The 15,893-nt window shown below is 37.3% G+C and overlaps 1 protein-coding gene across 1 annotated transcript in view; it reads left to right on the top strand.

The window, feature by feature from the left end:
• The window catches only part of MAP3K5 (mitogen-activated protein kinase kinase kinase 5), a 159,001-nt gene that overhangs the window by 46,242 nt on the left and 96,866 nt on the right, over positions 1-15,893 (top strand). The window contains exons 2-5 of the mRNA XM_081140018.1: positions 495-634; positions 8,919-8,942; positions 14,081-14,274; positions 15,697-15,865. Coding sequence (XP_080996144.1) covers positions 495-634; positions 8,919-8,942; positions 14,081-14,274; positions 15,697-15,865 — 527 coding nt within the window. The remainder of the gene's footprint in view (positions 1-494; positions 635-8,918; positions 8,943-14,080; positions 14,275-15,696; positions 15,866-15,893) is intronic.

Genomic DNA, 15,893 nt, shown 5'->3' with positions numbered 1-15,893 from the left:
GTGGTTGTATCCTCTTTCTTAGGCATAATTTTCTGTACCTTTGTTTCCCATTTTTCTTGATTTATACCTGCTATGGACATGCTAGGTATTAAAATACAGCTCTGCATTAGTTCCCAGTCTTACCTATTTGCTTTTTAAAATCTCATTTTGTAGTTATTGCTTGTTGCTGCTTCTTATGGCTCTGCTTCTGCAACCTTAGTTAACTTGTTTTAATGTTGAAATTTAACAAAGAGCATTAGCCCCACTCTCCACCATTTCAGACTCTCCTTAGCTTCCAGTAATTATATGATTCCTTTCTTGTTTAAAAAAACATGCAGTTTGGCTGCTTTTTGTAAAAACCACTTCCGGGTAGAGCTACAAATTCAAAATTCAGTGGTAAATGCAGAGGGAAAATCCCTATCATTTCTTCATTTACTAAGTTATTGAAACCAAAATGTGCTTACTGGGCATTACTTAGGTGTCATCTTTTGGGGGACTTTGTTTTCTGTTTGCAGATATCGCTGTGGTGGAGATGAGTGACGCCTTCCGGCAGCCCTCCTTGTTTTACCACCTTGGCGTGAGAGAAAGTTTCAGCATGGCCAACAACATCATCCTCTACTGTGATACTAACTCAACCTCTCTGCAGTCATTGAAGGTACTTCCTTTGTTTACTAAGTAGTTACTTTAGGCACCAGAGTTTTAGGGGTACCTATCATCCTAAAAAATTTTAAGTACCTTACGTTTGTGAAGGATGTTTTTGTCTGTCAGATAATTGTGCAACAATTACTAGTTGTGAAGTTTATCTAGGATTCAGTGTAGAAATTTGATAGTACACAGGTAGGAAAGAACTTAATGTTGGGTTCTGAGCTGCAGTTAGAGTCACACCTGAAGAGCTGTGTTAATAGGAAGCCGATACACACACTAGAGAAAGAAGAAGAGATTGCGTAAGGTATGGTCAAGCCTCATGCTTGTCACCATTGGGGCATACCTGTCTCCGACTAGAAATACTATGCTACCTACAGAAAGTACTCTAAGTAGAAATTCTCTGAGTATCACTAGAAAATTGTCATCCTCTTTCACAGAGATATGACTTCATTTAAGATGGGAAAGGGGGAATAAAAACTCACTGTATTTGTCTACAAAATTCAGTGTATCCCATGTCATTCTCTCCATTATAGGAACTTAATGATATGAGGGTATTTTCTATATCCAAAAAAAATTGCCTAAAATGCTTTTGCAAGGCCAAGTGATTTTACACTGTGTGATTCTCTGAGAAGCATCTAATGGTTCAGTGAAACTCCTGCTGAGCCTCCTATGACCATTTCCTTTGTGTAGCTTTATGTGCGTTTCCTCATCTCTGTCTTCCAGTTCCCAGATCAAAGCCAGCCTTGGGATGTGGAGCCCTGAAACCCAGAGCCAGTTCTAATGTGGCTTAATAATTGTTATATGAATATCTCTAACCCCAAATCCATGCAAAAAAATTTTAATAGTATTTTGCTCTTATCTGAGTATCTAAAGCTTGTATGTCTTTCTCTAAAAAATCTGCAGTTTCTTTTAGCAAATCATTTACTAGATAGATGCCAAGCATTGTGCTGGACATTGATAGGCTGTCCCTTTTCAGAATACTCTGAATAGTCCTATGAGATTTGCCCCTACTCTGCCTAAATTTCCGTTTTACCTGGAACAATTCTTTAAGAACCTCCGATTTAATTTTACCCCAATTTTACTCCTTTAATTAATGCATTATAAGGTTTTGTGATGGTTTATTTTGAATTAGACATTTTGACTTGCTACTGTTTACAACATATATGAGCAGTTGATAAGAGTGAGATTTTTTTTTAATTCTAGTATTTTTTGCATTCAGTTTATTTTAAGCAGGCAGTATTGTGTTGGGCATTTTTCACTCTACACTATTTTTATTCTTGCCCTACTGATATCTGGTGATTTAATGTTATGACCATCCTTTCCTAGGGAAATTTTTTAAAAGTGAATTAAAATTACACTTGAGAGAGAGATAAAGCTAGTCTTATCAGAAGTTTGTATGGGACAATTGAACTGATTTATTACTTTGCTTTCAGCTAGACTTTGTATAGAAGTGTTATTGCTGTTTGAGTTAAATAGTTCTTTTAAAAGGCTAATCTATCTAAAATATACTTATTTATCTTGTACATAATAGCTGCTTGTTATTGAGCACTTAGTATAGGTTAAATACTAAGTGCTTTACCTCATACATTTTCACATTAAATTCTTAAAAAATGTCTGTGAGGTATATATTCTGTCACAATTCTATAGAATTGCAAACTGAGGCTCAAGCAAATTCAGTCATTTGACCAAGGTGATATAGCTAGTAAAATTAGGGACCAGGTCTGTGTGGCTCCAAAGCCATCCTCCTAACCACTCAACTTTATTGCAGTCACCTCTAGTTAGAAGGGTATCAGACATTCCTGCTAAGTGTGTTTATTTTGAAAAGCCCATCAACCCTGTCTCCTGAACTTAAGCTTCTACCATTTTCTTATTTAGCTTGTTCCTAGCCCAAATGTGAGGACAGAGGTCTTTGGGACAGAAAGTATTTTTTTCAGCCTAACAATTTCTTCTGAGCCCTAGAAATTCCTCCAGTCCTCTGCTACTGAGAAAAGTCTGTGTGTGTGTGTGTGTGTGTGTAATTTTATTTATTTCCGTTGTAGTTAGTTATAGGTGTAACTGTTATCTCTGCCATCTACCAATAAAGAGGAAAACTGCTGTGGAAGAAGGCAGAACAAGAGATATTTGTAAATAATATGTTATGTATGGATTTGCCAAATAAAAATGAAGCATCTCCAGCTGTTTTCACAGGGCAAAGATAGAATGAGAATGCTGTTCTTGTCATATACCTAGCTTCACTTGAGTTGCTTCCTTGGACATCTATAAAGTACAGCCACACCAGTTTTATTTTCATCTAATGCTCTTTGTTGAAGAGAGCAGTTTCTCTTTGGCAGCAAATTCTCAGGAAGAAATCATTGGGGAAAAATTTTTTTTTAAGTTTTAGCTCCTAAAAAATAATTGATGGGAACCATAAAAGTACTTAAAATTTATGTCTGAGTTTATATGAAAAGATAATTTAGAATGTAATCATGCGTCACTTAATGACAGGAAATGTTCTGAGAAATGTGTTGTTAGGCGATTTCATTGTTGTGTGGACATGTACTGAATATTGTAGACAATTCACAATGCTAAGTATTTGTGTATTTAAACATCTAAACATAAAAAGGTACAGTAAAAATATGGTATAAAAGATATAAATGGCACACTTGTATAGGAGTTTGCAGAACTGGAAGTTGCTCTGGGTGAGTCAGTGAGTGAGTAGTGACTGAATGTGAAGGCCTAGGACATTACTGTACACCACTGTAGATTTTATAAACACTGTAGACTTTATAAAAAATTTCTTCAATAATAAATTAATCTTAGCTTACTGTAAACATTTTTACTTTATAAACTTTATTTTTTTTTACCTTTTCAACTCTTCTGAAATAACAGCTTAAAACACACATTTTGTACATAGCTGTACATAAATGTTTTCTTTATGTTCTTATTTTATAAGCTTTTTTCTTTTTCTTTTCTTTTTTTAAAAAATATATCTTTATTGGTTTCAGAGAGAGGAAAGGAGAGGGGGAGAGAGAGAGAGAGAGATAGAAACATCAGTGATGAGAGTTATTGATCGGCTGCCTCCTGCACGCCCCCGATTGGGGATCGAGCCCACAACCCGGGCATGTGCCCTGACCGGGAATCGAACCCTGATCGCCTGGATCCTAGGTCGACACTCAGCCGCTGAGCTACACCCGGCCAGGCTATAAGCTTTTTTCTATAAAATTTTTTTAAACTTTTTTGTTAAAAACTCTGACACAGGCACACACATTAGCCGACATCTGCAGATCTGCATTGGGTCAGGATCATCAATATCACTGGCTTCCACCTCCATATCTTGTCCCACTGGAAGGTCTACAGGGGTAATAACAGGCATGGAGCTGTCATCTCCTATGACAACAATGCCTTTTTCTGGAATATCCCCTGAAGGACCTGCCTGAGACTCTCCTTGAGAAAGTGAATCTCATTTCCTTATAAGCAGATAATGCACCATGAAAATTTCTCTCTATTAAGGAAAACCTTCTAGTGTTGAGGTCTGTATTTTTAAACTTTGAAGGAGCCTGTTGAGGTCTGCATAAGCTTTTGCCAAACCCTTCACTGAATTTTCTTGGGTTTTCTCCTATTTCTTCTGCAGTTTCCTTTTCTCTTGCCTCTGTTCAGCTATGCATTCCTGATTAGTTCTAACAATTCATTAGTTAGTTCCTCAGGAACCACCCGTAGCAGCTCCTCAGTGTCATCTTCATCCACACCCAGGTTAAAATTGTGTGCCATTTCAACCACAACCTTGTTGATTTTTGCAACTTTAGTGCTATAACATCATGACGGCTATGACATCACTAGGGGATATGAATTTTTCAATCTTATGGAACCCTTTTTGATACGTGGTCCATAAATTCCTGAAACATTGTTATGCAGTGCATGACTGTAATATAATCATGTACTTGCAGTAAGATTTGTATCTGGTCCTGCCCAGTGTTGGCCAGTGGTTAGAGCCTGTGCACTGAAGGATCACAGGTTCAATTTCTGGTCAAGGTCATCTACCTGTGTTGTATGTTTGATCCCTGGCCCTAGTCAGGGTGCATGCAGGAGGCAACCAATCGATGATTCTCTCTCTCTCCCTCTCTCTCCCCCTTCCCTCCCTCCCTCCTTCCCACTCTCTCAAAAAATCAGTGGAAAAATTATCCTCGGGTGAGAATTAACAGCAACAAAAAGATTTGTATCCATTTTAAATCACAAGTACTATCTCACAATAGTAAGAGTAAAATATTTAATTTTTTTTTCAAAAAAAGATTATCATTGCCCTTCAAGAAAGGGAAGTTGATGTTCTGTTTTTTCCTTAGCATTGTAATGACACAGTTTTTACAATTTTCTTTAAATAAATATCATGAGAACTTCTTATGTGCCTGTAAATCAGACTATGCTAAGATTTACATTTCCTTAAAAATAAGAAATTGCTGTGACAATTGTTTTATGATTTATTTCATGCATAATAGAAATTATCAGACCTTCACATGTGGTCTCTCAGTGAATGGGAAAGGAAGTCTGAAGACCATTGACCAATGAGCTGTGGAGCAGATACACGAAATGCATCTGACATTAGAAAGAAAGGGCATGGTAGAAATGAATAGTTGTGTAGAGTGAAGTTATTTTAATGAACTATTTCTTCTGTCATCAGAAATTCCTTCCTATAGCTCTTTTCTCTAATGCTTGTGATTCTTCCCCCTTTTCTTTTGCTCCCTCTCTCTCTTTTAGGTCACTCTCCATTCACTATAAACAGTGCTTCTAAAAACAAAGCAAAACAAAACAAGGAAATACCACTGCACACCATTAGATGGTCAACAACTAAAAGCCCTTATAATACAAATGGCAGGGCTGTGGAGAGTGGGAAACTTACACACTGCTGGTGGGAGAACACTGTATATTATTGGCACTACCTTTTGAGGAATAATTTAGCAATATCTAATAATATCAAATCAGCATATCGCCAAGACTCAGCAATTCTCTCTCTAGGTGTGTACTGTAAAAGAGTCTCTGGCATGCATAAGGAGATATAATCAAGAATGTTTATGCTGACGTGGTTTATAATAACCCACCTCCAAAGGAATTGGTAAATATCTGTCAACAGGAGAATGAATAAATACCTTTGGGTATAGTCATATGATGGAATATTATAGAGCAGTTAAAATGAGTTTTATGTATCACTATCAATGTATCTCAAAAACTGTTGAGGGGAAAAAACAAATTATAGAAGCATGTGTACCATATGATATTATTTATACAAAGTGTAATCACATGCAAGACAATGCTTTTATACACATTTGTGTTATAAAATTATAAGTGTGCATGGGAGTTATGAGCAACAAATTCGGGATAGTTCTATCTTTAAGGGGATATTTGTGGAATAGAATTGGGGTAGGAAGACAGGAGTCTTCAACTATATTTGTAATATTATAGTTATAAGTTTAGGTGGTATATGGATGTGTGATAATTTTTATATGTTTGATATACTTGAAATAGTTAATAATTAAGCTTTTTTTAAAAACAAAAACAAAAAGGTTGCTGTAGTCTGTAATTTTCTGTATCCATCAGGATAATTTACATACACTTTGAACATTTGAATTCCAGAATATTTTGTTTCTTTTTCCCAGCTGCAATTAGAAAAGCGTCAGGTGTATTTGGATCTTTCTGCACTAAGATAGTCTTTATTCTCATTTTATCCATTAGAGAATAAATGTTTCTCTAGAGATTGAAGTGCATGTCAGTTAATGCTGACACAGTTTGTGTTGAAATATAATGATTATGTAAGATTATTCCTTGTTTAATAAATTTAGTTGTATTTTTCTCTTTAATCATTGCTTGAAAAATTGCTTTACGGATGGATTTTCCAGAAACCTGTTAACATGCTTACTCTTTCACTGTCTCACTGAATACATACATATATGATGACTGAAACTCTGACTCTGACTCAGTGCATCAAGTATTTTTTAGATTGGGATCAACTAGCATGAAATTATAGGTGCACAAACCCAAATCTGTAACACTATCACTCATATTGCATATGGCTTTAAAATGCCTGAAGTACTTTCATATACTTATTTCATTTGGTCTTTAAAAACAACCCAATGAAACAAACAAGTTAGGTACTTACAGAATAGATAGACAGGTAGAAGATATTTTCTTAACAGGTGAGAAATAAACCCAGAGAGATAGAGTAACTTAGGGGCACACACAGCTAATCCATATCAGAGCAGGTCAAACCCCATGTTCTTGGATTCGTCATCAGGTACATTTTCATCTGAGTCTGTCCATAAATTTCGTATGTCCTGTAGAAATATGAATTCCTAGCTGCTTGTTAGATTATTGAGTTGTGTTTTTAACCTCGAGCTTTTACATAAGCATAACATGTAAGCACATGTGTAATTAGTTTCCTAACATAAAAGGTGGGCCAGTTCTGGGAGATCTGTGTGGGAGTGTTCGTCCTGGGCCTTCTCAGCTTTATTTTAGCAGGGTGGGGAACAGTAAGGTGAGTCCCATCTTCTCAGTGAGGCTGAGGGTGTTCACAACAGCCAGTCTGGTGTTTCCCCGTCCAGCTTCGAAGCCTTGAAATCAGAAAGGGGATGGAGCTGGAGAGTACAGGAAATCTCTCTCTTTCCCCCAACTTCAGTGGAAAATTTGCCAGGCTCCACTGGGCAGAAGGGCATCAGAGGGCAGACCCAGAAGGTGACCAGCTGGGGGCTTTGGCTTTCCCTGGCCAAGAACGCCCGTCTTCTTTCCTTTCCTTCTGAAACCGAGATCCTGGTTGCTCGTTCCGCTGCTGCTCCCACCCTGAGTGGATTTGACTTAGCAGCCCCGCACCAGCTGTTCCCACTTCCTTCCTTGGCTGTAATTACCCAAATTTTAGGCATGAACACTTTCCAATTTTGGAGATACTCCATTATTTATCCTTAAAATGACCTCTTCAGAGTTACATTGTCCCAAATAGCTATGAAAAGTTGTCTTTGTCTTCTCTTGGACTGAGACCTAGACTAGATTTTCTCTTTGTCTTACTTCCCTATTTGGTTATTAAAGGGTACTGGAAAATGGAAAAAACAGTTTTTGGTTATTTCTGGTACAGTGAAGGAGAACACTGACCAGAAGCCCCCTGAAGATTTCAGACAATGCTGAAGCTGTAGTAGGGTAATGCATCTCCAAAAACATAATCTGATAAGGAACTGAACTTTATATTTATTTTATCTTTGTATTTCTAGGCACCTAGGTGAGACGCTTCCATGAAGTGATATGAAATGTAGCAGTTGTATCTCAAATTTATTCCCCTTCCTCCTTTTATTTCTTTTAATGGTTTTAGTGCAAATGAAACATTAAATCTTACATACTGCTCTAAGCCGGAGCCCTCATTGGTTCCCCTTCGCCCCATGTTGATACTGGGATGAAGAATGATGCCCGGCCCCCTGAGCTTTGCATGGCTCCTCCCTTACCTGCCAGAGCTGGCTCCCCTTCTTAGCCTGATGGACCCGCCCTTGAGACTCCACAAGGGCCTTACATTTCCTGTTTCCATGACAACATACACACCATCTTTTCCCATAGACTGTTCTGTTTCTTTTTTTCTTAATTATGATTCCCCATCCTCAGTGAAGCCTTTATACTATAGGCTTTTCTAGATTCTCCTCCATGTTTCTAGTTACTTTAACATCTAGGAATAATAATTATGATAGCTAGCTTTATGAAGAGCTTTCTATGCACCACATTATGTTTATGATCTCACTCCTCACAACCTAGAAGATAGGGATACTGCCTGTAACATGTTTAGTGCATTCTGCTTCCTATTGAATAATACTTAATTATATTTATGACTGTTTATTGACAGATGGCCTTATTATCTATGTGTGGATATGCCCATTGTGATAAGTGGCCAATACCTTTAATTTCTAGCTGCCCGGGAGGCAGCATGCTGCTTGGTCTCCTCCCAGGACATGAGTGAGGTTGTACTTAGGAAAACAAACTTATTTTAACATTTTCCAAAACAATCATGGCTGATAAGATAACCCTGCACATACAAAGTCTACCAAAATGATTTTCAGATGATTAAGTTTTGGGATTTTACATGTTTGTGCTGTTTTTGTGCCCTCCTGACTCCTCTGTCAGATTGTAAACTTCTCAGATACAGAAACTTGTTCCACACTCCCTGAAATTTCTAATTGTTGATAAAATTGTTAATACAAAATTTCCCACAAAGTATAGTTTAGTTAATTAATTGAGTTAATTATTGAGTTAATTAGTTTTGTATTGACTTCTACTTTACTTTTTCTTTTTTTTTCCAGGAAATCATTTGCCAGAAGAATACTGTGAGTATTTTACTTGACCCTTCTAGAAACTTTTTTATCTCTTCTTTTCCATCAATTAATTTATTTTTTTCACCTCCACAAATTTTTAATTTCTGTCTCTTTAGAGTTTCTGACATATCAATATAAATACGGTTATTTTATCTAAATATTCCTTTATAGTAAAATTTCATTTATAAGAATGGGAGGTGACACTGATACTTGCTTTTTAAAAAATATATAATTACATTTTGGAAAAATTTGCGAAGTATACCCAATTTTATGGAATTATGAGTGACACTAAAGCAGCATACATGCATACAGATACACACATGTGTATATATGTATGTATGTATGTATATCTACACATATGTATCTATAATACACATACTATATATACACAAATTAAGAGATATACATATATACATATATACATGCACATGTATAGATATATGTATATATGCATATTTCTATCTACCACCTATTTATCTATAGATATTGATTTAAGTTCTTAAGTCTTATATCAGTTTTTGAGATCACACTGCAAACTGCCTCCCTCTGCACAAAATTAAACAAAAGTTAAAAAGTGATAGAAATAAATTTAAAAATATTTTAAATGCCTGAAGAAAAATAACATCTAGGTGAATCACCTTGTTATACCAATGTTTGTATTTTTCATTTTGGAAAGTAAGCCAGTATTTGAAAACTTTTAAGAATTTATCTCTGCAACTTAGAGTAGAAATAATATACTACAATGATCTGTATGATTCAATTTAAGATGTTAGCATTAAAAGTACAATTGATAACTTTTCCTTAGATCAGAAATTTAAAAACCTATGGTTAAGATTTTACCAAGAGACTCACTGCAGCATAAATAATATTGCCATTATAAACTCATCCTATACCTCTCAACAGGAACTGAACAATTATTGCTTCACGCATCAATTCAGTGTAACAGATTTTCATTAAATATTGATTAAACATGTACCATGTGCCAGACTTTGGGCTGGTCCCACAGGGATTCACTAAGGAGCTTGAAAATGACAACAACTACATTTCATAACTCTTCTATGAGACAACAAATGAGAAGTGCCAGAGTCTAGTTAGGGGGAAAAGCCAGTAAACAAATAAGCAAACAAACCAATTAGAAAATTAACCTAAGGCAACATGCTAAAGAGTGGGTGACCATTACATCAAGTGGTCATGGAAGATCTTTCAGAGGAGGTAGCAAATGCTACCTGAGACCTGACTGGTAGGAAAGAGCTAATCATGCCCCATGATGATTTGGATATGTGGAGAAGCAGGTTTATAAGATGACCGAAGACTGCACATTATTACCAAGTTGCCATTGACTTGAGGAAGCTGCTGTTCCACGTGCTGGGTGTCCTTATTAAAAGTTGAGACTGCTGAGAACATTTCTTCCCAGAAGCTTAATTCATTTTCCACACATACTTATGTTCATTTTTCATGTTTTTAGAAATTAAAATACAGAATTGGCATTATTTTAATTAAAACAGTGACGATAATTAGATAGAATAAGACTAAATTTTGAGCTTTGGATTTTTATAGCCATGGAAACAAGCATGGGTCCAAGGGATTGGTGGTGTTATTTTATGACCATGCCTTAGTGTTTTGAAATTTAAGGAAATGTGGTCTTGGTTGGATTACTTATTGTATGCACCCCGACTGGGGATCGAACCTGCAACCTATGTATGTGCCCTGACTGGGAATCGTACCTGCAACCCTTTGGTGCAGGGGACGACACTCCAGCCAACTGTGCCACCCAGCTAGGGCACACAGTGATTGTTTTATTTTGCGTTGGATTATTAGTGACTTCAAACTCTGGGTTTGGTAGCAATCTTATAAACTGAAATTGCGGTAATAATATTTCTAAGTTATATTTCTGAGCCCACTTGGGAAATAAATGTTTCCATATTACTAGCCTTCATGATTTTGAAAAAGTGCTTTTCTCAGCAAGTTATATCTTTTTTAAAAACACAACATCCCACAACCACCCCTCACACCTTTTCCCCGCCACACGCCTGCTGAGCTCTCTCTTGGCTCAGGCCTAGTAGCATGCATATGCCTCCTGTAGCTTCTCAGCCTCCCCTGTTTTTTAACATCAACAATGGGAAATTGAAAAAAAAATTATTGCCTCAGAAACATAGGCAATAAAGTGCTGTGAGGCCAGGAATTTAGGAAAACCTTAGGATGTGGGGGGTTTTCAACAAGGATTCTGAAGCCTTATTCCTTGGGGTTTGAAGAAGACAATTTCAGGAGTCTGTTTTTCTCTGCTGTTTGCATGACTCTCATTTGTCTCTCTTTGCCCCGAAACTGCTCAATACACACCCAGACATCTGATAGTCATTCTTTCCCAGAATTCATTTTGCACAGATGCATTATTCCTCAATGCCCAGTATTGCAACAACAATGTATTATATTTCACGTCTTATATAAATACACAGGAGATTAAGGCTTCTGAGGATACAGAACTTGACTCATCAACAGAAGAATAATATTCTGAAACTCTAATATCACTTTTCTAGTTTATTGTCTTTTCATCTTTTTTTTTCCTACTTTTGTGACTTAGAAGATTCAGAACATTTTCTTTTGTGATTTTGTTATAGTGCTTATCTAAAACAGGAGCATTTGATTAGGTTGCTCTTTTATAAACTATTCATAGTTTAAACTCTGGAAGCTTTGGAAAGCGGCCTCTTAATATATATGCCTTTTTTTCCTGCCTAAGCAGTAGCTTGGGTGAAAGGATTAAATTGGTGGACATGCTGTGGAATCTGGCAACATTTTAAAAACAGGATATGTTTATTTTTCCTCTTTCTGACTAGTCTCCCAATTATTGTTGCATGAAGGAGAACTTGAGAAAGGAACAATTTCATGTTCTTGATTTAAGAATCAAACTTCAACCTCTGGAAGTTCTTCTCATACTTTAAATGGAAGCCAGGTCCAGTTTCTGCTTCATTGCCTGACATACAAGAAGTGCCTCAAAGAATAAAATGTTCATAAATAATTAAGTCTGGCCACAAGGGCATTTGGCACTTCTTGTCTGTTTGCTATGTGGCAGTAACTTGGCTCATGCCGGGTTCATGGAAGGTGACCTGAGGCAAAGGGTTGGTGTGCCAGCATGTAAACGCCACTGGGGAAGGTGCCCAACCCTCTAGTGAGAATGGCATACCCTCTAGGGAAAGAATTCCTGGGCTGGAGTCCCAAACAGCCCAGACCAGCTGTAACTTTTCAGAGCCTTACCTGTTTTCTCACCTGTAAAATGGAGACAGTAGCAGCTTCTCCAGTGGGTTGTTATGAATTATGACCATTCATTCCCTGGCACATGCAAGTGGTAAGTAAATGTTTCTTCTCATTAGCTTATTCCTAAGGGTCAGAGAAGTGATGTGTTGTTCTCCATAATGCTGATATGGCTGGGAACTCCTCATGTCTCTTGGAACGGTATTAAATTGAATTTTCCACGTATCTCATTCTAATTTTCAATCCTTTATTTTTTCCTTTCTTTATGGTTTTTCTCTTAGAGGTCTCTCCCATTTTCTTAGATTCAACCGTATAAAATAATTCCTGAATCTGTATCTTGGCTTGAAACTCTTTATGTTCTAATCATGTATTTCCAACTTTCTTTTGGATATTTTCACTTTGGGTATCCTGCTCCCCTGAAATCCTAACCTCTCTAAAAGTGAACATTTCACCTTACCACCCCAAATCAAACCTCCTGATGTTTTTTCTCATATATTAACTGGAAGTCAGGTTCTGTTTGATTAATTGCCTAATGTATTACAAGTGCCCCAGAGTGCAGTATGTTCATAAATAATTAAGTCTGGTTCTGCTTTCTGAATTCTTGCTTACTGTTGAGTCACCTTTGACTCCTTTTTCCTCTCTCAATATCTGTAACCAGTTGGCAGGTCTAGATGATTCTTTCTTTTTGACATTGAGGGCTTATGTCTATCGCTACTACTGCTGGTCTTGTCATGCTTTGTAGTTTCCTACCTAATTTTCTGCCCAGAATGTCAGAATACACATCCTTGATGATGTTTTCTTTCCCGCTCTGAATTCTCCATGATTTCCACTCTCCCGCGTATGTAATTTAAAATCCTTAGCTTTGCATTCACTTCCCTCCCCTGAGCCCTAAGTTCTGGTCAGACTTGCATGTCGAGTGTGATTTTGCCTTTCTTCTTCCCAGCTCCACTTTTGTTTGCACTAGTGTACCCTCACTTAGGAACCAACAGAAGGTTGCAATGAGTGAGTGGAGAGCAGCATGGACGAGGGTTAGAGAGAGGCAGAATTTGGATAGTCAGACCCTTGTAATATAGTGATATGTTTTATCTTCACCTCGGGAGCAAGGGAGGGGGCTTTAAGCAACTGAGGGAAGTGATCTGAAATGGGTTGTTAAAGGATCACTTTGACAACTGGGTAGGGAATAGATTGGAGGGCAAGAATGGAAGCAGGGACACCAGCTGAAAGTCAGTTGCAGTGGTTCAGGCCAGGTATGTTGGTGGCATGGTTTATAGTGCTGGTGAGAAGATGGAGGGAAATGGACAAATATGAGATCTGTTTTGGAGCTAGAATAGGCAGGACTTTGATAGGATATGGGAAGTAAAGGAAATGGAAGCATCAAGGATAACTTCTAGGTCTCTAGTGGTAACTAAGAGATTAATGGAGCCATTACTGACACACAGTGACCTGGAGGGGAGCGGCTTTGTTCTGGCATCAGTCACAGCATAGCCTGTCACATGGGCAGCCCTTAAATGTTAGCTCTTACTATTTTCATCTATTTACATTGTATCTCTCTGATTATTTTTAAGTTCCCTGAAGGCCAAAGGTAATTTTTAAATTACTCTGTTTTTCCTACAGCATATATCATATGCTTTAGCCATGAGAGATGGTGAATAAATATTTAAATTGATTGATAGAAACTGTGCCATACTGTTTTTTGTATCATCTGTAAGTCCTAATTACTTGAAGTAAGCAATTAAAGAAATTGGAGGAAATTTCCAATTGCATAGGTCATAAGAAGTGAGGTATTTCTGTTCCCCTTCACATTCAGGATTATTATTGAAAATTCTCACTTAAGTAAGATTTGGGATTACGCTAGTGTGGAGTCCGCAGGCTGGCTCACCGCCTCCTGGTGCCTCCCTCCACAGATGTGCACTGGGAACTACACGTTCGTTCCTTACATGGTAACTCCACACAACAAGGTCTACTGCTGTGACTGCAGCTTGATGAAGGGCTTGTCAGAGCTCATGCAGTCCAACTTTGAGCTGTTTCTTGGACCCATCTGCTTACCTCTTGTGGATCGTTTCATTCAACTTCTGAACGTGGCACAAGCAGGTTCCAGGTAAGTTTAACAAATGAAGTGTTATTCTATTTTATTTATTTGTGCATCTAATCAGATGTTTCTTAGATATAGTACACAACAGCCAAGAAGCAGGAAAAAATGTATAATATCCCCTAAGTGGAAAAAATAGTGCCCCATATTCCACATTCATAAGTGAATTTTTTTCACTTATTCACAGACTAACTTGAAATCAGAAATAAAAAAGACTGCTAACTGTGTTATAGTGATACTAGAGCTAAAAATAAATTTAAAGTACAGAAACATTATCCAAGTAAATGTCCAGGGACTTTTAGTGTAAGAGCAAGAACTCTGCAAAAATTGCTGAAAGCATTATTATATTTTATTTAAATATATTACATGCTTTCTTATTTATTTTTATTTAAGAGTCATTATTTATATTATTAAATGATGATGCTGAGTCAGAAAATAAAGATTAGCCCGGCTGGCATGGCTCAGCTTTTGAGCATTGACTTATGATCCAGGAGATCATGGTTCAATTCCCAGTGGGGGCACATGCCTGGGTTGTGTGCTCAGTCCCCAGTGGGGTTGTGTGGGAGGCAGCCAATCGATGACTCTCTCATCATTGCTGTTTCCCTTCCCCTCCCTGAGATCAATAAAGACATATTTAAAAGAAAAAAGAAAGTAAAAGTTATATTATGTTCAAATCATAGGCACACCTAATTTATTTAGAACAATTTATACTCAAAACCATAAAATAAGAAATAAAGTTTGGGCCTTTTAAGTTTGGGCCTTTTCACAGGTTCTTAGAAAATTCATTACCATAGAATATCTACCTTTAATTCTTCCTGAAGCAAAACAGTGTTAATAGAAATACAGGACTTCCAAGTTTCTTAATAATGCTACTTATGCCCGGCTGGGTGTGGCTTAGCGGTTGAGCGTCGACCTAGGATCCAGGCGATCGGGGTTCGATTCCTGGTCAGGGCACATGCCCAGGATGCGGGCTCAATCAATGACTCGCTCATCATTGATGTTTCTCTCTCTCTTTCTCTCCCTCTCCTTTCCTCTCTCTGAAATCAATAAAGATATATTTTAAAAATAATAATAATAATGCTACTTATATGAGGTGTTCATTCTGTGCATCTTTTTAAAAAATATATTTTTATTGATTTTAGAGAGAGAGGAAGGGAGAGTTATAGAGAGATAGAACCATCAATGAGAGAGAAACATTGATCGGCTGCCTCCCTCCACCTGGGCATGTGCCCTGACTGGGAATCGAACCTGTGACTTCCTGGTTCATGGTTCGATGCTCAGCTGCTGTGCCACACCAGCTGGGCCATTCTGTGCATTTTAATGGATTGAAAGCTTCTAATGCTGCAGATGTCATTCTTTGCCTTATAAAAATATTACTTTCCATTGAAATTTTTTCTAGTATTAACTTTTTAAAATGTGTTTTCCCACCAGCCAGTATTTCCGGGAATCTATACTCAATGATATCAGGAAAGCTCGTAATTTACACACTGGTAAAGAACTGGCAGCTGAATTGGCAAGAATTCGGCAGCGAGTAGATAATATTGAAGTCTTGACAGCAGATATTGTCATAAATCTGTTACTTTCCTACAGAGATATCCAGGTAAGAAGATGCTTAAAATGTTTTTCAT

Source organism: Miniopterus schreibersii (assembly GCF_964146895.1).
Source record: "Miniopterus schreibersii genome assembly, chromosome: 6".
Classification (NCBI taxonomy): Eukaryota; Metazoa; Chordata; class Mammalia; order Chiroptera; family Miniopteridae; genus Miniopterus; species Miniopterus schreibersii.
Note: the sequence above shows the minus strand (reverse complement) of the source record. Positions and strands in the feature narration are given on the sequence as shown.